The 26,288-nt window shown below is 25.0% G+C and overlaps 1 protein-coding gene across 1 annotated transcript; it reads right to left on the bottom strand.

Annotated features, from left to right (window-relative positions):
- Positions 1 to 4,337: 4,337 nt before the first annotated feature.
- LOC135928651 (uncharacterized) lies at positions 4,338 to 17,200 on the bottom strand. Its single transcript, XM_065465107.1, has 11 exons — positions 17,124 to 17,200; positions 8,848 to 8,957; positions 8,718 to 8,793; positions 8,430 to 8,678; positions 8,226 to 8,381; positions 7,674 to 8,133; positions 6,781 to 7,619; positions 6,580 to 6,729; positions 6,350 to 6,531; positions 6,152 to 6,305; positions 4,338 to 4,507 (listed from the first exon to the last, which is right to left on the bottom strand). The coding sequence occupies exons 1-11, from the start codon at positions 17,142 to 17,144 to the stop codon at positions 4,472 to 4,474; spliced, it is 2,433 nt and encodes an 810-aa protein (XP_065321179.1). The 5' UTR covers positions 17,145 to 17,200; the 3' UTR covers positions 4,338 to 4,471.
- Between the last annotated feature and the right edge of the window lie 9,088 nt (positions 17,201 to 26,288).

Below are 26,288 nucleotides of genomic sequence, written 5' to 3'. Positions count from 1 at the left end.
TGGCATAAATGCTTAAAATTTATATTTTTTTATAAAGATTTTATACATAATATTTTATCATTAATTTATATTTGAATTTATGTAATAGAAATAAATAATTTATATTCACTAGTCCTAATAATTCTTTGAAACTTAAGATATCTTTAAATAAGTCCTTGAATAATTTTAAAAAACAATTACTCCCTCCCCCCCTCCCCATAGTGAATTCCTATGTACGCGATTAAAATGTTTTAAAAAACAATGCGATATACAGGGTTGCCAGGTCAAAATTTTCAAATTGCGGAAGAAATTTGGTATTATGTGGGAGAAATATGAAAATTGCGGTAGAAATATAAAAATTGCTAAAAAAAATATTTTTCGGGCCTATCCGCCTATTATTTTTTATAATTAGTTTATTTATATAAATACAAAGTCGGTAACTAATTTTCAAAATAAAATAACATCTTGATTTATTAAAATATATTAATTTATAAAAAAACCAACGATCTTTTTTAAATATAAAAGAATGTAAACAAGATAAAATTTTATAAAAAAAACGATTTTAATTTTATTTTAAAAATATATTATCTGCGAATGTCCCGCAAAACTACCGCAATTGGAAATCTACCGTGTGTGTGTGTGTAACATTATAGGGATAGGCGCTTAATTATCACTTATCACGTTTAAATACATAATAAGGTACTCCAAAAATAAGAAATAATACAGATGCAACTACAGTTGCGGCAATTGTAATCACTTACAGTGTTGTTATGATTTAATGAAACATATTGACGATTAAATTAAAACCCATCCATATAAAATTATAATCTTTGCAAAAATAATTAAAATAACAATAAATAAAAGAAATTTCAATAATTATTTTAAATTATTTTTGCAAAGATTATAATTTTATATGGATGGGTTTTAATTTAATCGTCAATATGTTTCATTAAATTATCACAACACTGTATCTTGTAGTACAACCTTCACCGAGATAATTATCATCACAATGTTGGTAGAATCTTATTACCATAATATTTAACAACTCTAATATAAATGAAAACTATACTTGTAGAACAAAAATGAGCAAGGCTATCATCAATGTTTTAGGACCTAAATCCAGGAGGTCAATTCTTGACGATTTGAAAGATGGGCATATATATGCAATTCTAACAGATGCATCTAATAAGGGAAAGATTAAAATATTTCCCTTGATCCTCCGCTATTTCAACAAAATTAAGGTCGTTTCAATAAAACTATCATATTTTTTCCCCTCAAATAGTGAAAAACCCAAAGACATGGCTAATCATATAATGTTAAATATAGCAGATTCGAGATAAATTGTAAGTCAGCTTTCTGATTTGATAATGCCTCAGTGAATTTGGTAAAAACAGAGTGTATTTACAGAATTGAGTCAGCATAATGTTGGTTGCGATATGTTCCTAATACCCGCCATCGTAGAATTTTAAAATTTTATAAACCGTTAAAAAAATATTTCTTAAATAAAGATTATAAAAGCTGTCCTAAAATTTTGAAAATTTTTTTAATAATGAATGGCAGAGGTATATTTAGGAATGATTTCCCATGTAGGAAATCTACTACATGCTGTTAATGTGTAGTTGCAATCAGAAGAATCTTAAGAAAGATTCACAAAATTATGCTGCAGATGTGTTCATCTTTACAGTTAATAATTGAGAATAAATTTTATGGCGCCATTGCTAAAACTTAATTATATTTTATTTGAGATTTTTAAATAATAGAACTAAATGTTTACATAGAGATATTTATAAAATTCCTGGCATGACATATTATATATTTGTTTAACCATTAGCTCGGCCTTTAATGTTGTTAAAGCAATCCGATTTCTCTCCTTTTTCCAGGCAGTCCTCATCAGGCTAAAAATGCGCTCGGATGAGGCATTAGAATGAGGTAAGGAGAAGACATACTCGCATATTTTTCAAAGCATGGGGATTTATCGTTATTACGAAAAAATTCTACCCATTTCTCCTCTGCTTTTAGGCCATCTAACTAAGTATTCTGGCGTATCATAAAAAATAGAGAGAATTACAAACTCCTCAAACAAGACATCAATGTCTTTCGGTATTTTTAATAATTTATTAAATTATAAAAACAATCAATTGATGGTTTCTGTTCCAAAGTCATAATATTTATACATTTGTAAATAGAGTTATTAAAATCAAATTTTGATTGTAAATATTCTAAAATTGTCTTAATAAAAATATCTGCTTCATATAAAAATGTATTAATTAGAGTATTATTTGAACATTTTAATATAATATTTTTAGCAATAGCGCTATAAAATTTATTATCAATTTTTAACTGTAGAGATGAACAGAGCTATAGCATGATTTTGTGAATCTTTTTTAATAAAGAATATTCTGATTGCAACTGAATATTAACTTCATGAAGTAGATTTCCTACATGTGAAACGAATCCCAAATATGCTTCTGCCATTTCATACTCGAAAAAATTTTTCAAAAATTTAGGACAGCTTTTAAAATCTCTATTTAAGAAGTATTTTTTTAAGGGTTTGTAAAATTTTAAAATTCTATCGATGGCAGGTATTAATGATAACCACCTGATAGGTATATATCGCAACAACTCACACCATTTCAAGTCAATCAACTCTTTTAATTTATTAACTCTTTTAGTTGATGAACTAAATTCTTTAAAACATTTCATCACAATTATTTCAACATTCACAGATAGTACATTCATTGCCTTCTTGCAAGAATTATGTAGTATATGGCATATACAGCCAATTGGCATTAATTCATTATTGTGCTGCCCCAATTCGGTAACTTTGGTTTTTACCAAAATTTACAGAAGCATTATCAGCGCAGAAAGCTGTCATGTAAATCATTGATAACCCTGAATCAGCTATATTTACCATTATGTGGCTAGCTACATTGTTGGATTTTTTACTATCCGAGTAAAAAATAACAGTTTTATTTAAATGTTCTTATTCTTGTTGAAATAGCGAAGGATCGAGGGAAATGTTTTAATATTTCCCTTATTGGATGCATCTGTTAGAATTGCATATAGATGCCAATATTTCAAATCGTCTAGAATTGACCTCTAGGATTCAGATACTAAAACACTTGTGATAGCCTTGCTCATTTTTGTTCTGCCACAAGTAAGGTTTGCACTTATATGGAGTCGTTAATATCATGAGAAAAAGATTAGACCCACATTGTGATGATATAGCTCTGTGAATGTTGAACCATGATAGTGTATACGATTTCCGCAAATGTAGTTACATCTGTATTATTTATTATTTTTGAGAATAATTTTGTATTGCAATCGATGTTGATATACACCCCTGTACTGACTTATATGAATGAAAGATTTATTATTGGATAAAAATAAAACAAGGATAGAAAGAAATTTACAAACTAGACATGTTTTTCTAATAAATATTTACTATTTTAAAAATATAAAAATAATCAATTAATGTCTCTCAAAATTATTATTTATATATTAAAAGCGTTATAATACTATAAAAAAATATAGCGGGTGAAATTAAAAAATTGCGGTAGATTTCCAATTGCGATAGTTTTGCTGGAGAGAGATGTCTGCGTGTAAACTAAAAAATTGCGGGAGTCTCCCGCTGATGGGGGGAGACATGGCAACCCTGGCGATATACAGTTAACAATTTAATTTCCAATATTAGGGCGACAAAGTCAGTCCAAACAAAAGGCCCTGAAATGTATAGAGTCAAACTCTATTAAATTTTACACAATCAATCCCATGATTCTTTAGTTTTTTACTTATTTAAAAACGTAAATCAAATTATTTGAAAAGTTAGCTCTGGTTATTTAACACATGGTCCAAATCAATCACATCGTATTGAAGTGGGGGGAGGAGTGTTATATTTTAACTAAACAATTAACAGATATGAAAGAATCTCTATTAACAATTTTTTGATTAAACTATTCGAAATTCAATTATAAAAATAAATTAGAAGTCAAAAGAATTTTATATTGGTCAAACCATATCTTAAAACCAAAGTGAGATTCTTTTCAAAAATTTTTACATTAATTATATTCCTATATTTGCGAAATAGCAATAGTAAATGTTATTTGAAAGAATCTATTTAAGATCGAAAAAATGTAAACAAATCATTCTAAAAAAATAATAATATAAATGGGTTTAATTTTTTTGTTCTAAAAATTTCGGGACGGGCAAGGCTAAAAATTGAGGCCAAGCACCGGCTTATACGAAGATAAAAATATAGGCCTGGAAAAATTTATTTGCAGGGTTCTAATATCAAGTCAACAGTCAAAATTATCTTAATTTTTATATCATAACCAAATATATTCTTATTCCACATATAATAAAAAATATTTTGACATATAATACAATAGTTAATATTATATACTATTATAAATAATAAATAGAATATTTTATAATATATTGCAAATATTTTCTCAATGGTTGGAATTTGTTTAGTTTTCCTAATTTCCAACAATCAGCTTTCGACATCTGAGTCTTGTGGTTGTTCCTTCTGGTAGATTTATAAATATAAAAAAATGTTTTTAAAAATAGCTTGTTGAGTAATAGATTAATCTTACTTACAATAATATATATTTTTTATTATTTTGCCCCTAGGGTTATCATTTTATATGTCCAGTTTTCTTTTAAGTCCATCATTTTATTTGTAAATTACATTATATTTTTGTGTTTACTTAGTTTGTATATTTGAGCTTCTAAATCTTAAGAATCTTTTTGGTTGTAATAATACAAATATAATAAATATTATTCTTTTAAGTCAGGACATGAACCAAAACAAATATTGTTTCGGGTTCATAGGTTTTAATAAGTCTATAAATATACAGTGTTGTGATTATTTAATGAAACATATTGACGATTAAATTAAAACTCATCTTTATAAAATTATTTTCTTTGAAAAAATAATTCAAATAACAAAAGGGGTAATAAAAGAATTTTCAATAATGCTTTGTCTATATATTAATTATTTTTGCAAAGAAAATAATTTTATATGGATGGGTTTTAATTTAATCGTCAACATGTTTCATATCATAAATGGCTTTCACTCAAAAGGATCTACCTAAATAACTATTAGAGATATAGCTTTATTTTATAAATTAATGTTTGGTTTGCATATTCATATTAAATTTATTTAATTTAAAAACAGTTTTTTAATCGTTTATCTGCCTCGAGCAAAAACATTGCTATCCCCGGTCTCCCCTATATAAATTTGCTTGCTTTAAGAAAAAATGATTATTTTTAACTATAAAATATTTCTATAAAAAAATAAAAATTACCTAAGCTACCTAAATATCTCATAAATATAAACAAAAAAATTGATGAAAAAAATTAATATCAATTTTTTGTCATCTACAGAGGAAACTTATTCTCTTCTTTATGTAGTCAAGGGGAGGTGGGTATCATCTCTATAATATAAAGTTAAGTATATTGCAAATTTAAATGTATATATTTTTTTTAACAAGAGTTTGAAGCCTAAGCTAAAATGGGTTTGTTTCAGTTCCGAATATTTTAAAAAAAAAGTTGTTCTGGATCCTAAAATTTTGAAAAAGGGGTTCTGGTGATTTTTACTTTTGTCGCGGTTCCGAGGGGGAAAAAATCCACACAAATTTAAAACATATTTCCACATTTAAAAATAAATAGAATATCTTGTAAATATTAAATTTATCATTTATAAAACTTGGAGATTCTCATATGAACAATATCATAGCAATATGTACTATGATGATGCTAAAAAATTTCTAACTTTCTTTGGTTTATTTATATGCTGCTATTCTAATTATTTTTCTAAAATAATTTGGTAAGACCTGCATTAACTCATTTATTCGTTAAATTTATGCTCCTTATTGCTTCGTAATGGTGATAAATTGAGCACCCTTATAACCAAATTCTTTGTCGAAATTATAAAATAAAGTGTGTTTATTTATTGTTTTTTTAAAAAAGAGTGTTTATTATTTAAAAAATAAATCTAATGGGCTCAATAATATTGCCCAAATTAGCATGATATACCTAGATTTAAAGTTAAATTTAATATGATTGTAAAAATAACTGAATTTCAGAAGTCACATGATAGTTTCCAAGTTTTATTTAGATATTATATCTATTTAGTCTAAAAAGATAGGACGAGAGCAGGATACTTAACTTCATTTAATTTCTTTATATTTGTGCAATTATCTGTGTTCACTTGATAAGCATTCTCGTTTTCTTCATCCGAAATGCTATTTAGTGCACCTTTATTTTTGTTGGAATTTGATTGTAATTGTTTTTTTGCTTGATTATTGGTATTCATTAACACACTTTATAAAAAAAATACAAAATATTTTTAAAAAGTAATTAATACCAATTAAGTCTTTTCAAGTCTTTAACTATATCCATTGCATCTTTATACCGAATTTCTGAATTCTTAGATATATTCTCCATAGATACCAATAAATTTTGGATTTGATTTCTAAGTCTATGTTCTCTCGAAAGCGCATGTTTTAAAACGTCACCTTTTGTACCATTATCTGCCTTCATCATATCCTTTATATGTTTTGATTATAATGATTATTTTAATATATAAATAAATACATCTTGAATTCCTCGAATATCGGACTCTAAGGAATTTATATGACTTTTAAGTGATTTCTCCATATCATTTTTAATAATCAATCGTATATCTAGCAAATTTTTTTCTTTCTCGACATAATATTTTTCCTCTTTTACATAACTTAATTGTTCCTATAATAAATGTGACACTAATTATAGAGTAAGTTTTTATATAAATAATACTTTAACAGATGCAATTTCTTGGAAAATTATTGCATTTTCTAAAAGTAAATCACAATTAATCTCGTTATTTTTAATATCTTCCATAATGGTAGATTCATTTAACTTTGCTATGTTTTGAGTATAATTATTATAATCCATATCTAATATCAAATTGTCTATAAAGCCGTTTAAGGATGCTTTTTCGATATCTCTCAACTTTTCATATTCTAAATCAGTATCACTATTGTGTGCCGTTTTATCATAAAATTTGATATTATCTTTATTATTAGATATACAATTCTTATAGCATGACTCTATGATATTATTAATTGATTCATCGGAGCAATGAGAGTTATATTTTAAACTTTGTGTTATATCATTTCTCCGTAATTGTAGCATGTTTATAAATGTTTTAAGCAATTGATAGTGAAATTTATTAAAATGGAAGTTCTGAGTAGAGTTAATATTATTATAATTATATTCACAAACACTGATCCCACTACTAGAATCATGGGATGTTAGACTATTTGAAGTATATGAAGAATTTGATGGCGAGAGATGATCGTAATATTTATCTTCCAAATTATTTTTAGATTGTACTATCTTAGATTTTTCAAATAAAGAGAGAATTTGAGAAATAAATTTAAGGTGTTTTAACCCTTCATTTTTAACCAAATGGTTAATTTGTCTTTCAAGGTAGGATAAAAGAACCAATATATTGGCTTCTGCTGCTAAATTTCTACTCAAATTTGTTTCGTTTGATGTATAAGGAGTTGAATATTCGGGTTCATTTTTCGATGATAATTCATCTTCATAACAATTTTCACATGAATTGTAAGCGGATTCTGATTTAATACCATCTATTTATTTAAAAGTTTTGTTTTATATTATTAATTATAAAAAATATAACTCACCCAATCTAGTTCCATCATTATTACCAAATTCTTTAACGCTTAATAACACTTCGTATAACAAATTGATTTGCATGGTTAGGTGTAGAGCCATTTTAAATCCTATCGTACGATGTTCTTCTATATTTAATTTTATCCATAATTCCTCAGCCGTCGTCTTATCCTCGCCTAATTGTATATTCATAACTTCAATTTGGCTTTTCAAACGGTTTACGGCGGCTCGAAGTGATTCAGCTTCAATAAACTTTTTTTCAGTAGCTAATTTAACTAACGCCTGCTTGTTTATGTCAAGTTTTGGAGTTTCGTTTGGGTTACTAGGTAAATTTTCGACATTCGTTATATGAGTGGATGATTTTCCGCTAATTGTTGATAAATAGCATGATGCGGTGCGGTACATTTGATTCCACTCGGCTTTAGCCAAAAGAGGATGAATTAAATATTCCTTAAGCATGGGGTGACATACCTTTTTTTAGTTAGGAAAATTAACATGTATTTATCAATCGATATTTTGAGATAATTTTTAATGTTATCTTTTAAAGATTTAAATATATATACCTTTCGGGGGAACAATTCCATGTGGAATGATTTTCCAATATAAGGCGCAAATTTCTCTATTTTGACTTTTTCGGCATATTCTGTGGATGTTATATCTTTATCAATCTCATTTTTACTAAGATAAGTTGGAATAGGTTTCTTTAAAACTGGAACCAACTAAAAATATAGATATATTATTTTAAATAAAAATATAATTTATAAAACATTGTTAAGTGCTTGACCACGACTATGAATAGATTTGCTAATTCGTTTGTATTTTTCTAATTCACATTCTGTTTTGGTAAATTGTGATTTTAATGTTAATAATTCTTCTTTCAGGTTAATATTTTCTTCTTTTAATTTTATGAGTTGTGTGAATTCTTCGAATTGATTGTTAACATTATGATTCAATTTTTCCCGGTTTAAATTTTTTGTGGGAACCTTACGGCTTACGTTATCATTAATTTGAATTACCTAAAAATTTATTTATTTATACAAAATTTATTATTTTACATGTTCATTGTTAATATTTTCAGTTAAATCAATGTTACTCGGATTTGCATTATGAATGATTCCTCTTTTAAATATTCTAAAATTTAACAAAGGTATTATTATTTCATATTTAATATACAATTTGTTTTACTTGTTAATTTGTGATTTTTGGTTTTCATATCTTCCATTATTATAGAGGGGAGTGTTCGTGTATTTCGGAGAAGTTTTAATTCGACATCTTTCCATATTTTTATAAGGAACCTATACAAAAATTAAGATTATAAATTGTTGCAATCGGCACAACAAATTTATTTATAAATGTTAGGTAAAAAATTTATAGAAGAATTTAAGTCTCTTTTGATAATTATAGTAAAAAATAAGCATAAAAGAAATTATTACTTTAGTAATTTGACAATCATTTTTTTATGCATGAATGTAAAACACAATAAAATTTTATAATGATTGCACACTTTTAAAATAAATTGAAGTACGGGTATACAAATTTAATTATTATATGTATAAATATAAAATATATATATAAATTTTCCCATGTTTTGACAATAATGACCTATAAATCAATAATTTTCCATATGAATGATGATTATTCAAGGATATTCATCCTATAATATTATATTATCTTGCATATTGCTAAAAAAAATTTAATATTAAATAAACTTAACATTGATCAAGAATTCATTATAGAAGCCTTTTTTTAAATTTTATTTCTATCTAATCTAAGAGTAGAACAGTTTAATTATAATGAAGTAAGGTTAAAATGTTTTATGAAGTTTGAATGATAAATTAAGTTATAAATAATAGAGCAAACCTTTATTTTTTTTAATTTGGAAGATTTACATCATTTATATACTATAAGATGATTAATGTCTAAACTGATCCCTACCAATCAACCCTCTAAAAGTTAGATACTATTTAAGCCAATTTTGTGCTGAAAATTGTTATATCCTCTTGCAAATATATTAAATACGTTAATAATTTATCATAAAAATTGTTAGCTTACTATTTTTTATAATAAATATATATTTTAAAAAGTTGCCCCTCGTGCTTCTTTATTTTTCCAGACTGATATTTTATACAATTTCGTTCGATTCTAAGAAATATTTTGTATTTTTGGTGATCTTTTTTTAAAAAAAGAAAGTAATCATTATCCCATATCAAATTCATAATTTTTATTTTATTATCATTGGCGTTATTTGTTACATTTTTTAAAATTCTTCAAATTTTAATTTTCTAAATTAAAATAAGTTTAAAAAATTTGTGAAAAAAAGCCAATTAATAGTATTGTGTTTACAGGCTTGGAGGTAAACAAAATAGCACTTTATAATATTATATATTTTAAAATTTTATTAGGTTACATGTATTTTAATGAATTTTTAATATAGATATCGGGGTTATCAATAGTGCCGGGGTTGCCTAATGGGTTAGATGTATGCTTGGAAACAGAAGGACGCAGGTTCAATCCTGGTAAAGAGCATAAAAACTTTCAAGTTTTTTTTCGATGACTGACGTGTTGAATTTCGGAGCTTAGAGATGACACCCCGGTCACCGACAGACTTGGACAGCCGGGTGCTAAGGATACTTGTCCAATAAACAAAATGAAGGAAATAAATGAAAATATGAAAGCTAGGGCGTTCCCTCCAAGCGACGCGCAGGGTGAAGACCTCCATCCTGCGAAAAGTAAAATAAAGGTCAAAGCAAAGAAGACAAGGTTAGCAAGTTTGAATATTGAGACACTTAAAGGTAAAACGAGAGAATTGGCATCAATGTTGAACAAGAGAAAAGTTGATAGAGCGTGCATATAAGAGACGAAATGGAAAGGTCATTATACTTTAATGATTGAAGATGGGTATAAATTGTATCCGAACCTTTTTGGATTTTTAATACTAGGTCCAAAATGTTATTTTAAACAACTTAAGTAAAACAATTTTATTTAAAAAATATAATTAAGAATGTGGACTGTTTATTGGTGAAGAAATATTTATGTTATAGATTTAACTTGAAATTAATCAACTATACTTTGATACATTTTTTTATTCCAATTGCATAAAAATTACACAATAATTAAAGGTATAATTTTATTAGTAATCGAATATATCATTTTTTGTTACTTATGAGACGGGGGATGTCTTTCGTGGGAAAATAATACTTTTTTATTATATTTTTAAAAAGAACTAAATTTATTGATGTAGGCAATACAAAATAACGTGTCCAGTTGGCAAATCAAAAAAGTATAATTATACAATGAACATCCATTCTTTATTTTAATAATTAATGATTAATTATACCGCCTTAAATAGTAATTACTATATGGGAAAGTGAGTAGGGAAAATATATAAAAATATAACGAGATTACTATACAATATATTTCTTATCATTAATGAAAGTTAATATTAATTTTTTTAAACTTTTATATTATAAGAAAAGTTAAAAGTATGTATAATGTACATATTATAAAGACACGCGTTAATTTTTATAATAGTATTTTATGGATTTCATAATATCTTAAAGTCGCATTTTAAAAAACTTAGTTAATTTAAAGTTACGTTCATATATAGTTTTTTTTTGAATTACATTTTAATGTCTTGTCTTGTTGTCTGTCATTTTAAAAATTTTGCATATAGATTATACATATGTACATACCATTCTAATTATTAGTTGAAATTATTATGTTTATCAAGATAAGTCTTGATTAATCATGCACAAAAACAAAAGGAAATATTCTAGGGGTTTAGAAGGGAGAGCTAAGAAAGCACACATTTTTCATCTTTATTAATATTTTTATATTACCCATTATAGCGAGTTTATCAATAGAAATATAATAAAAACATATGTGAAAATAAAATTTATTAGCATTATAAATCCATCTGCAATAAAACATATTTTAGAAAATGATAAAATAAAATTTAATCTTAAGATGGAATAAATTATTAAAAATTAGTTAATAACTAAATCTCAATCGTGCTACAAAAAATGTTTATCATTTAAAATGGTTTTCTAGACCTCATTCTTACTTCAAAATGATTTTATCATATAAAACAGTTAATTCTTCAATAAATAACAAAAATCTTTAAATATTTTTGAATATATTATTTGACCCATTTTCAGAGACCAGATCTGAACGGTTATCCATTAATTAGGATTAGATTGCGGCTCATGGGCAAAATATTAAAAAAATTCCAAGTCGGGTAAGATTTAGATGCTTAAAATTAAAAAGATTTGGATACGATTTACCGGTTGGGTTATAGTTTAAGTTTTCAAGTTTTAAAATTCCTCTAATATATCTAATATTTCTTAAATATGAACACATGCAACTTGGTTATATTTGATTTGGTATACGAGCATGTAAAAATTTTTGAAGAGGGTCATTAGATTGAAGCATTTGGACTTTATTTTTAATAATAGGCATTTAATTTGATCTGCATAACGAAAAAGTAAAATTAGTAAAAGTAGTATCAATTAAAGATTTACCTATCTATCTGTAATCTTCAAAATGAAAAATCAATTCACTCTAAATAGAAAATGAATAAATGAAGTGAAAAGTGTGAATGTATACAAGTTATTAAAATATTATCGTTATATGAAAAAAAAACTTCCCGTGGAAATTTCACTTATATATATTTGGCTACAATTATTATTATAAAACAAAACGGCTTTATATATTTAGATACGGTTCGTAACTTTTAATGATTTGATAAGGTTCGATGGTTAAGTTTTAGAAAATTATAAATCTTCATTTCGGTATAAAGGTTCGGTCAGGGTCTTCAAACTTTTATTTGCCAATGTAGAAGATTTACATTTTCTAAGAGTAAACTGCTATAATTTTTAAAAACTACCAATGCTATAATTGATAATATTGTGGTATAGGGTTTAGACAGGGTTCCCAGATGTTCTCATTCGAGGTTTGGAGCTTTTCTTTTATAGTGGTTTTTGAGGGCTTGCACTGTATACAATTCTGAATAACACGTGAAAACTATACATTTATCATAATAAACTGATAAGGCACTATAGACAAAAAAAATTAAAAGAAAAAATAGTTTGTCCTATTTATGCTTATTGTACTCCCGAGGGCAGCAAAAATGTTAACAAAAATATCATATTATAATTAGGTTGTTAAAAGCCCGATTTGAGTCGAGTTTTTAAAACGACCCGATTAAGTTTTTAGCCAAATAATTTTATGTAAGCTGAAGATTTGGCAAATAGAGGTCACAACCTTTCCGCCATCTATAAGCAACTTCAGGCTTACATAATACTATTATAGCTAAACTCTTAATCGGGTCGTTTTTAAAAAATCAACTCGAATCGGACTTTTTAATAACTCTAATTACGATGGGTATAAATAAATAGGGCAAACTCTTAAGACTTCATGGTCAATTTTTTTTTGCTGTGATGATCGATAATATAAGTCCATGAATAAAACATAGAAATAATAACGTACAATATTTTTGAGTTTTTCTATAGTTATCCACTTGGACAAATCAAAATACGATCCTCTATATTTAACACTTTATCAAGAAAGGACAATAATCATATTATTTGACCAGTTCAACAAGAGTAAGGCGAGGATTAATATTCTTATTCATAGTATAATAAGATATGAATATTTTTCATTTATATCAAAGAGAAAAATCGACTATATAATATACCTATACCATACCAATCATGATTTTTTTTTAAATAAAATAAACGGAGTGTTAGCAAAAAGAAGAGAAAAATTATTCCATAAATTACGCATTCAAACATTAATTATACTCAAAAAAAAAAATTTTTAATATTCATATCATATCCACGCGATAATGTCGACTAAGAAAAATGAACGAGGAATCGAGATAACAAAAATGACTTTTTTTATAAACAAAAAATACAATAAAATGTATCGTATAATAAATAATCGTGTCTAATATATAATCATAATCACTAATTCAAACTTCATTATATAGCCATAAATAAATCTCTCCTTTTCAACGACACCAAATAACATTTAATAAAAATGAAATTGCTTGTGTCTCCTCTAATATTTGCATAAATTGAAGAGTTTTTTTTTAAAATATTATTTATTATATTTTTTAAATAAAATATTTTATATTCCAATGATATTTCATATGAGAGGGCATAATATGAATTAATATAATATATTATATTAATGATTCTATCATACATATTTTTGGAAAGATAAATCAAAATCTTCTATTTAATATTATCGGGAACCAGATTGAATGAGACTCTTAATTTATTCTCAATCCAAATTAACCTTAATGAAAATATTTTTTTATAGAAAAATAATTTATAGTTTTTATAACTTAATGAAATTGAGATATCACATAAATTATATTGCGTGTTATCATTTGGATTTCAAACCATATATTTCTATATTTATCATCTAGTTTTTTTTTCCATTATGACTAATGTAAGTATATATTAGCTGCTTTTTGTGAAATTTCAAAAATATTTAACAGTTTTTTACTTTTGATTTTTCTGAAATGTATCGTAATTTAAAAATTTTAATTAATAAAAGGGAATAAAAATTTATAATCTGAGCGAGTGCCAATTTTAACCGAGAGAAGAAAAAAATTGCTCATGGTAGACAGGTTTGACTGGATGTAAAATATTAATTTTGATAAAACTGAAATTGAACTTGATAAAAAAAGTCAATAAAACTTTATTAAAAGGGTTCATAAAGAAGCGAAGCACAGTCATAAATTTGTAATACATTTTAAACATATATTGTTGTTTCTGGTGGGTTCACATCACATTCACTCAAAAATATTATTGCTCTTGTAATTTTAAATCTTAAGTAAATATTCAAATCAAAAATATCATATAAACGAGATATCGCATTTTCAATAAAATTAATATATATAATGTAATGTATGAATGACCTAAACAAATAATTTTCAAAGTTATTAATTATTTTTGATAACGCTTATTTTATTTTATAGGAATTGGAAAATTTAACTATTCAGAGTATATAATAATTAGAACCTTAGACATTACTCCGAAAGTTACATTTTGCTGCGTACAAATGGTACTAATAATTAGAGCCGTCAACATTACTCGACGTAACATTTCTGTGTATAAATAGTATTTCTGTTACGTTTATGTTTCTTTTTTTAAAAAAAGAAAGTCATGTTACTAATATATCAGGGTAATGCATCCTAAAAAGTTGCACTGAAAATATATTTCTTTAAATATTATTATTAATATTTTAACTGTATTAATATTATTTACTATTTTTTTTATTAGTAATTATTTCTCAAAATTGCTAACTGATAAACAGGATGGTTTGTCTTTCAGGAACATTTAATCTGTACTGAATGCAGGTTTAATAGGTGCTGAGAATGGTAATGGCGTAATATAATAAACAAGATTTTATGTGTGATATTATTTATCTTTATGATCTAAAAATATAAATAGTTCATAGTCTAAGCAGTGATAAGATTCTTCTTTATCAAAAAATATATTGGGAATTAATGCGAGTCTGGCACTAAAAAGATTTGGTTCCCTTTATATCTATTAGAAGCAGATAACATTATTTAGACAGGTTAATAATAAATGTACAATAAATATCACTATCCTTTCAAGTTGATATTAGATAAAATAAACTAATAAAATTATAACCGCTGAATGTTAAATGAGATACGCATACAGTAATTTCCTTTAATAACTAAGATTAATAAAATAAAGTGATTAAAATATAAAAAGTAATGAGCAATGTAGAAAAAGGAACGCGCCACCCTAATTCGATACTTGTTTACAACAGTAATACCCCGGTTGTTTTTAGTGGGGAACTAATGCATTAATATATGGCAGTAATAATCATATTTAAAGAGTTTGTTATAAGTAATTCAGAATAATATACTAATAAGAAGTGATATTGGAATTTCTGGCAGGGGAAGCTTTAAAAATTAAAATAATAAAATATATGTATTCATAATGTTTTATTATAAATGATTTGAAGTTTAATATTGAATTGTAATCAACGTATAAATATTTTTCAATAAATATGATATTCAAAAGTAATTATAATAGGCTCTATTGTTTTTTTTCTTATAACTACTAATCCGTTTAGTCTATAAGATTAACAACTAGCAATAATTTAGAATCTGTTACAATACAACGTGGATTTAGTTTACATTAATTTTTATAAGTCAGAAAAAAATCTGATATTAAAATGTATTCCAGCATGTGTAAAATACCTATCCTATTTTCAGACAATTTATCCCAAGAACTTTGGTTTATAAAAAATTTTATACAAGAATTCATATATATTCAAAAGTTATTGGCAGCTTGGTCTGAAATTTAGTGTATAAGTCTATTGTGTACTCCATGCATGCTGGAATATATTTTTTATAAAATAAGTTTTAATAATCCAGATTTAAAAATCGCCCAAAGTAAATTAGATTGAGGGTGTCTGAATCCCTGTGGATTACATATTCCAATTCGGCATATTTCAGATAAATATAACTTTTTAAAATCTAATTTAGAAACGTCAATTGCTTAAAATTAATAATATCATAAAATAAAAGCTTTAAATTTTAATGGCAATTCTGATATCAAATTAGGGTTGAAAAATGTCTTTCCACAAATAAATTTATAATAACCACTGCATAATTCGATATTATGAGCGTTTGAAATTGATATGTTAATGAGTGATCTGCAGATGTCTAAATTTTAGGGCCGGCTCATATTTGGGAAAAAAAATTTGTTTTTCAGCCAGAATTATTTTGGCAATTTTTCGGCCTGACCGAATTTTTATTTTTGATCGTCCTAAATTTTTAAAATTTTATTATTTTGATAATTTTGGCTGAATCTTGCAAATTGTTTAAAAAGAAAATTGAAAGCGTTATTATTAAGCGAATAACGTTCTATTATTTGATTTTCCAACTAATTGCTATAATTTAAACTCCTTTTTCTAAATCAGCCCAACCCTAATTTTCTATTTTGATATTTTTAAGCCCGAATTTTTAAAAGGTCGCTGATATTAATAAGATATTTAAAAACGTTCAGGGTGAAACGGATCATTTTTTTGGCTATAATTAGAACGTAACGTACCGGGTCCTGGGTATGTAATATAAATTTCTTTAATTTAAAAAATCAATGCATAAAATATTAAAAAATTAATTATGATTATAATAATTTATAGCGTATAAGGTATAAGCCGCTTTTCGTCTAAAGAAAAATAATTTTTAGACGTCTACGTCTTGAAATTTTAAAATAATTAAATATAATTGTCGATATTTTGTGGTTTTATCTTATTCGTATAAAATTAAATTATATTATTGAAAATCTATTATAGGAAAATATTTTCAATAGAAAAGAATTTCTTAGGTTAAATATATATTCTGGGTTCAATAAACAAATGATGAGTTTCGTTCGACAATAATAATTATATAATTAAAAATTCTAATTTACTTGAATTTTGAAACTACTCATATTTTAGAATTTAATCCAAGTTTTTTAGTGATGGCCAATATAATTCTTTAAAAAATATTGCTTCCGATTTTTAGCTATAAAATACAAGTTAATACTAAAAAAGAAACAAAAAAGATTATTATAATTTAATTAAACAAATCTGGAACTAGAATATAATATAATATTTTTTAAAAAAATTATTTTTATTATATTTATTTAGTTATTTTTTAAAAAATAAAAATTTTCAAATTAATTTACATACGTTTATTCAAATTATAAAAAAATTTGCATATTATATAATTCATAAAAAGTTTTCTTTTAAAGAAATTATAATAATTTTAATAGTATATTTAATATAGTTTTGTAATTTTATAACTTTCAAATGTAAAATTAATATAAACAATAATAATAATATAAATATTATTTTGAATAAATAACAAAAATTTATAATGCTATTTTGCCTATCATTCATTATATTATATTAATAATCGAACTGTTGACTTCATTTTAAAAAAAGGTGTTGGTGGGGGACCCTAATACTCTTTTTGATAAATTAACCTATTTTTTAATCCCCATATCTGAATCTCTTAAAATTAAAAGGCCAATAATTGGAACCTCCAAGTATATTTAAGAAATTCTCAGTAATTTTTTAATCAGTATATTTTATTCATTTTATCAGTAAAAAATAAATATTTAAGAAAAATAATAGAATTAAATACGAAATTGCTCTATATTTTTGGATAAGTAAAAATATAAATTTGATCAATAAATATATAATTTGATTGATATAAAATTATATTTTTTGGCAATGCTATTAAAGTAACTATTCAAAGTACTTTCGAGCAGCAGTTGGTAGCTACGCTACTTTTATAAGTAGCTAATTAATACTTTTTCTCAGTATAAGTAGCTAAAATACGCTATAAAATTTTTAATATTTTATAATAATAAATATGTTATTTTTTTTATAGCTTTGAATAAATAAAATGGATATATTTTTAAAAATTTGAATCAGTCTTTTTTACATTCATTTGTTTAAACTTGACAAAATGCACAACAAAATGAGATCATCTCGCGTTTTAAGTATTTTGCTAATATTCATAATTAACTTTTTCAAAATGTCGTTAACAACATTAGGAAATAATAAATGATAGAGGTCATTGAGTGTCATATTCTAAGAGCAGCATTTTTTTCAGATTTCCCATACCAATTGATACTCAACGTCAACTGGTTAGAGATATGAAATTTTCATTATCTCTTAGACAATGTTTGGGTAGGGAAGGTTAAAAGGCTATTGAGATATGGATTTGGTATACTTTACTAATTAAGTTCAAACTTTTTTCTTATACTATAACCAAGTCATTAAAAATAAATTAATGAATATATTTCATTTATTAATCTCTAAACAAGTTTGGTCCATAAGGTTTGCTCAATATGATTTATTATTAAAAGTTATTAATAAAAATCAGTTTTGATCTTTAACCGTCATATTTTAGGATTGAAATTTGAGCCTGACAAAATTAAATGTATATAATGTCAAAGAAGTTCACTTATCTAACTCAAATTAGAATTTGGCGAATTTAACTACTCGGGTATTTTTATTTAACAAATAACTCATACCGAGAGTTTGTAAGTTATTTATTTATTGACAATTTTTTTTCCCCTGATATGATATATGCCATAATGTAATAAATTTATGAATATATAATTGGAAATCATTTGTCATAAAAAGAGGGATCGATTTTTTTCCTAACGATTGAATTCGTCTTTGCAACTCATTTTTAAGCAAACGAATATTGAGTAATCTTAACTTAGGGTTGTATATTATAACCTTGAATGTAATGACGTGTTGGTTCTTATTATTTATATTTAGACGTTTTGAAATCGCTTAAATATAACATTAGGAGGCAGGCGCTAAAAATTAAACTGAGAATGTTTCTGCCCCTCCTCAGTCATGATGCCACTAAATAATGTAAACATTAGTTATTAGATAAAAAATAAAATCTTCTTAAAATATTAAATTTATAGATTTGCATAGAATATATTTTGGTTATAAGGAATTATTTTGAAGGCTATCTTTTTTTGTTTTAACTTTTCGAAGGTTATTTTTTCTTTAAAGCCAAGGCTATCATTCATATCATATAAACTATAATATAATAGGCCACTGATTAATTATGTATCTATACACTTACGTGTATATTCGTGATATCATCAATGATAATATCATCTTATCATCATTTACAGATACATTAAAAAAAAATAAATGTAAAACTTTTTAATGGTCAAGTATAGTGTATATTATACATGTATAAATATAGTACTAATTAATATAATATACCTATGTAATTCCCTATGCTTTTAATTTACTTATATTAAAATAATTAATTTATATTATACAAAATGGTTTCAGGTCTTATAAATATACATAGGTATTGTTTACCCATTGTTGTTTAATTGATTAATGACATTTTAATTATTCATATTCATTATAAAAAAATAAAATAATAACGCACTTAAAATTATGTTATTTTTTTTTTATTTAATTAAAGCAAAATATTAAAAATTAAAACGAAAATCTAAATTTATTTTATGCTTGGATATAGTATATATATATAAATAATATAAATATGATTTCTTTATGTATAATCATTAAAGACTTTAGGTTTATAATAAATAAATTTAATTTATTTTAGTTGTAAAAAAAAAGAAAACAACGTTGGTCCTTCTTATCTCTTTAAATAAAATTTTAATTAAAAAAAGTGTTTAAAATAAATTTAGAAATTAATAATAATTAAATATTTGTTTATCATTATTGATTGATAATTATATATAAGAAAACTAATATAATATACAAAAAAATATAGTTGCATGCAACTTAAACATATTTTCTTAATCAAATTTAGATGTAAAATAAATTTATTAACATTTTTTTACAATTCAATTACACACATATTTTTAAAATAAAACATAATTATAAAATTTTAAAAATATATAATTTTAAATATTCAAAAATCATTCAACTCATTTTTATTCTTCCTCTTAGGAATGCGATTTTTTATCTTTTTTAACTTTTATTCTACTTTTTTTACTACGAGTACGTACTTTTTTACGGCCTTGTGATTTAGATCGCTTCAATTTTAAATTGTAACTTAGTGATTCCGATTTTTCTTTCTTCTCGGATAAATCTTTTAATTTCTTTCTGGCCAACATCATGTTGTCAAACAATATTTTATCGCTAGGGTCTTTTTTATTTCCTTTATGTTTTACTGCTAATGATGGTAAGGGGGGACGAGGGGATACTTTTCTTCTGTCGTAATGAGTTTGCAGAGCTTTTGAGAATTAAAAATTAAATTATAAAACTTTTTCCCAAATAGTTAATAAATAAAAAATATCTATCTGGGTTATTTATATGAAGTCTAAGTAATGGAAGCTAAAAGAAGTGAATAAACCATAAGAAATGTATAGATTAATTGTAAATGAATTTTATTATATATATAATTTATGAATCAGCAAGGTCTCGTCCATTAAGATCATAAAAATGGTTTTCGGCCTACCCTAAACAATTATTTGCCTGACCTGACTCGAAGAAAATTATTGCTTAGCCCTGCTTGGCCTGGCTAGTAAAAAAAGTTTAAAGAAAAAGCAAATAAATTTATATAATTCTAACTTTAAAAATATTTACAAATTCTAGGCCGCCTGCGCAATATTTACGTAATTTATTCTTTTTTATACCCCGTTTTAAATGAAATTAGCTAAGAGAATTAATGATATCCAATTTACGTATCCAACAATTAGTAATTATTATTTTTTACTGTTATATTTATTTGCACCGAAAAATATAAATAAACCTTATTTTTCATAAAAATTTGGGCTTAATAAATTTTATTTTAATTAAACACTATTTTCAAAATTGGTATCTAAAGGGCTTGCTTGTTTTTTTTCTTTCTCCCTAGATTAAACAATCGTTTTTCATGTGGTTTAAGCTATTTACGATAATGTTGATATTTATATATATTAATTATCCTAAACCAGTCAAATATACTAAACAATCAAATATTTCCCATTAATTAAAGAAACCAAAAATAAACAAAGCATATAAAGAAAAATTATATATACTATAGAAACCCCAATTATATTATATATATTATAATTTAAAATTATATGTTCATTTAAGTTATGGCTTACATACACGAGTATGAGCTTTTAGAAGTTAAAGTGGATGTAGCAGACACAGAATTTAAGCTTGATCTATTTCCTAGTTCATCTTCGAATGAATCTTCCATGTATTTTTCAAATTCACTCTCTCGTCCAATTTGAGTTTTTACTTTTGTGCGAACATTTTGTCCATTATTACTAAAATTTTTAGGATTGATCAGATTTTTCCTCAAATCTTTTAACAAAGAGCGAACATTTGATAAATCCTTTTGTGTCTTATCAATTGTTTTGATAAGTTCAATCGTAGGATTCAGGATACTATTTATTTCATAATATTTTCTAGGCTTATCAGGTTTTTTAATATATTGGTCACGCGAGCTGAAAAATGGTGTACCGTAACATGCTACGTGTAAAAAGTTGTATACATCAAGATATATGCTAAAAATAGTTATTTGTTGCAAGGGATAATGACGACATATCGCATTAACGCAGCGCGTCATTTCGGCATACATTTGATCCCATAAATCAACGTACATTATTTTAATAACAATTTTAAAAAAAAATCAATTGTAAATCTTGCAACAATCAACTATTTTAACAAAGTCAAAGTAATTGCAAAAATAATTAAACGAAATTAATTATTATATATTAATTTTTACCCTTTCGATTAATGGATCTTGAAAGAAACCCCGCGAAAAAACATGTCATATAGATCTAGATATCTCATGACATATACTAAATCAACTGTGTGAATCAGGTCTTAGCTTATATAGTATACCAAATTTAATCAATACTCATGGCTGCTTTACTGCTCTAAATTATTGACAGGCAAGCTATAAATATCTATAAATTTTACTGATAGATAGTCATCTCATATATATTAATAATAACATATTTAGTCTTTATACCCGGTTTCAGTAAAATTTAACAGATAAGCACACATCAGACCCTAACTCATCTCAAGTTCGCTTAAAATAAATCAGACAATTATGACAGTTTAGCAAACCTATGCAATCATTATTATTTAAACGAAGTAGTCTGGGTTATTTATTTTTCCAAAAAAAGTAGCCATGTCCTATATACTAACCCCACCCCAAATTAGACCTTAACATATACCTAGTTTCGCTAATATAGATATCCTCGCTATTCGTTTCATTAACTTGTCCATATAATATAAGGTCTTTATAATCTATATAAAAGACATATATTCTTGAATATTATCTTTTCAAAAGCCATATAATATATACTAATGCACGCCCAATATATTTAGCGCCTTACGTAATAGCGAAAATCGGCAAAGTATATCTAATGCTATCTATCTTCAATCTACTAATCCTAGCTCGCGTTAGAGCTTTATTAGCCTATATCCAGATTAGGCAAAACTAAGCAAAATTTTTTTATTTTTAATGAATGTTATTCTAGCTTTGAATATCTTATAAGTGTTGTAACCCTCATATAGCCTCATTCTAGACTTATTTTCGGTAAAATAATAGAAGCGGCTAGAATTTCTGATCATAACGATGGGTCGCTATCTCATCAAGTTAAATCAACAAAATTAATATAAAATATTAAGTTATTTCATTTAAATAAATCCTAAGTAAAATAAGACCTCATTTCATATTAAATTTAATGAGGCACTTATGCTTCACACCTTAGGTTATAGTTTAATTTTACTGATCTTTTATGCTATAAAATTATTTTAAAACGTTTGAATCGAGGTTTATTTGTTTCTGGGGTTTCCAGATTTGTCATTAGGAAGGGCGGAGGTTTTATTTCAGGGGGTTTATTTGGATTACTAACGTTTAATATCAAATTAATAATTAAAATGAATTAGAAATTATAAAAAGTTAAAAAATATTTAGTTTTTTTTCTTTACTGTTTTTGATATATAAAATAATTAAATCTGTTATTTCCTCTGTGTTTTCTAAGGCGTCTTTGGGAAAACTTTAGTTTTTGTTGGAAGATTTTATCATTTACATGATTGGATGTCAAAAATTATGAATATAAATTTTTTTAATTTAATTCTATTCAAATAATAATAAAATTGAATTAAGATTACAATTTTTGTCTAAATAAATGTGAAATTCTTAAGATTCTATAAATGTTATTTATCTCACATTATAAATATTAATTTGAGTTAAGTTTTAATCCCTGGATGTGAAGACAAGGGTCGTTAAACACTATATTTAATTAAATTATTTAACTTAATAGCGTTTTTAACCAAAAAATACACTAGGAGGATGGAATAAGCATCAAATTATTTTTAACAAATTTGAAAAATAATTTCACGTTTGAATGGTTAGTAAACATTTAAATTTAATCAATCGAAGACTAAAGTATTATAATAATTGTAACTAAAAATTGTCTAATAAGATGGGGTTTCAAAAGAGTTAAATAATAATTAGATTCTTAAATTTAAAAACATAAATTAATCTAACTTAGTTTCAATCTGACTAGGTAGTTTATTTAATTTTAATCCGTGGCATCGTTAGGGAGGACAAAAGTGTCTATTTTTATTTGCATGTAAGTATAACCTAAAATCAATCAAATTGACTTATTAATTAGCCTAAGGCTGAACTTAAAGTTGCTATGTGAGGCGATTTAATAGCTAATCAAGTTTATAAAATAATGATATAAATTTTTACAATATTTTTTAATACCAATCATATTTAAAATACAAGAATTATTTATTCTAATATTGAAATAAAGTAAATCAACTCATCAAATTATTTTATTTAATCAATCGACTGCTGAATAGACCTATATCATATTGACTACAAATTCAACGTAAATGATAAGAGATAAAGATGCCATTGCTTTAATTGATCAGATTTAAGTGTCACATAATATATAAATATGGTTCCTAAATTAATTCATACATGGCCTTCGAGTCGGAAATAATTTTTTAATGTCATATAAAGGCTTTAAATGATTGTCAGAATATTTATATTAACAGCTAGCCCTCTAAATGTCAAAGTTATGTGGAAAATTAAAGTAAAAATTGAATGTGCGCATTCAAATTTAAAATTTAGATAAGAAGATTTTAAAAAATGGGATTATATACTATAGCATAGAAAAATAAAAAAGACTTGATCTGATAAGCTTTTTTCGTTAAATTTCTTAAAAACATTTTTTTCCTCATTAAATATGGGCATCATTGAATTTATTAAAAATTCAATTTTATATATGTTATACCATTATATAACCAATCAAGAGTAGGCGTTAAAAATAAGGATGAATTTATTAATCATTTATCTTAATTGGTATAATATCAAAAAAATACTTTTGCAGGTCTATAAAAAAATGATCGTTAAAAAAATACTTTTGTAGGTCTATAAAAAAATGATCGTTATCAATTTTAGTAACTGCTAAAATAACCAATTTTTAAATGAAATGTTGTAATTAATATTTGCAAAAAAACATTGCCTAACCTAAATTTGATTCAAAATGTGGTATGCGAGTTAATTTTAACGCCTAAGAGAGAAGAAATAATTTTCAAAAATTCCCATTTAAAAATAGAGGAGCCAGGGTTATATGGCAGGTGTGGTAAAAAGGCAAATACTCTAACTTTTTCACCTTTCGAGCATTTTGTTTTAAATATAGCAAAAACAGTGGAGTAGCCAGGATTTATCCAAGGGAGGGGAGGGTATAATTGAATATTTGGTCTGCGAGAAGAGTTGGGCATATTTTCAAAAAATATATTCAATTATAAATACAAATACATAGAGGTAAAAGTATTTGAATATAAAAATACGTTTTAAAACTAGTGTTTTAAACCAAATACCTATAAAAAATTCAAAAAGGTATTTAAATTCTTGTTTATCCTTGATTTATTTTCTTGATTTATACTATGCCTAATTTATTTATTAGTGGCCAGAGCAGTTGGTAAATTTTATTTAGCAATTTATATTTTTACTAGTATTGAATCACCAAACTTTGAATATATAGATCTATTTAGTCAAGTTTTAAAATTTTTTTGCAACTCAACTTAGGAATTTAAATTATTTTTTTTAGAAAAGATTGGGAAGGTCATTTTGAGTTGGCAAAGTTAAGTGATTATTATTATCGTCACCAAATTTTCCCAATCCATTAAGAGAATAAGATAATGGAGAAAAACAAATATGACATAAGAGTCTTAAACTTGAATACGCTTTGTATTCTTTTTATGGCACCCTGATCAATCTATGATAGAATCCAATTTAGTCGCAATATATACTTTTAAAAAATATTAGTAATACTAACTATAATATAATAGTAACGGTTATAACTTCTAGAAAAATTTTATATAAAAAACAAACAAATTCTGGAAACTGAAAGGATTGAATTTCAAAATTTATACACCACGCTGAATTTATTTCCAAGATGTTGACATAAAGCAACCAGAGAAGTTATAAAAGATATTTTCACTTTTAATATAAAAATAAACTTCTTTAACTGGCGTCTTAGCTCGAATTAATTTTTGTTCTTTATTCTATTCAGAAAAGAAACCTGGGACCAATTTTTGCTTTTTTTAAAGTTTATAGATTTTGATATAAGATGATGAATCATCCATACTATAGAATAGACTTATATTAAGATAGACTGCTCAACGTCTATTTGGTTAATGCATTTAAAACGTGATTCATTTAGGCGTCATCTTGATTTTTATGATTAAGATATACATAATTATTTAATTATTTATAATTAAATAGAGAAAAAATTGGAGAAGGATAAAAGAGCTGATTTTTTTCTTTAAACACAGATTGCAATACGCTATTAATTTATTATTGACTTTGGAAAATCTTTTGTTATGAGACTTTTAGAGGATATGGAGGCTGTTTCAGATAATCTACAGATTATATCTTAGAAACATCATAACTCAATAAAAAAAATAATCTGTTGAACTGGAATTTATATCTTATAGTTGTATCTCATCTCCTTAAAATTTTTTTATTTTTTCTGTTTCATTTTTAGTATAAACATGGTTCATTTTAATAAAATAGGATGAAATGGATATACTCATAACATTTTCCC

The sequence above is a fragment of the Gordionus sp. m RMFG-2023 genome, chromosome 4 (genome assembly GCF_954871325.1).
Source record: "Gordionus sp. m RMFG-2023 chromosome 4, tfGorSpeb1-WG-v2, whole genome shotgun sequence".
Lineage (NCBI taxonomy): Eukaryota > Metazoa > Nematomorpha > Gordioida > Chordodea > Parachordodidae > Gordionus > Gordionus sp. m RMFG-2023.
This window is presented reverse-complemented; position numbering and strand designations above follow the sequence as displayed.

Coding starts and splice junctions, on each gene's coding strand:
- LOC135928651 (XM_065465107.1), bottom strand. CDS start 17,144: ATGAGTAGTTTCAAAATTCAA. Junction 8,794..8,847: donor CAAAAATCACAAATTAACAA/GTAAAACAAATT, acceptor GTTAAATTTTAG/AATATTTAAAAGAGGAATCA. Junction 8,382..8,429: donor GTGGTCAAGCACTTAACAAT/GTTTTATAAATT, acceptor CTATATTTTTAG/TTGGTTCCAGTTTTAAAGAA.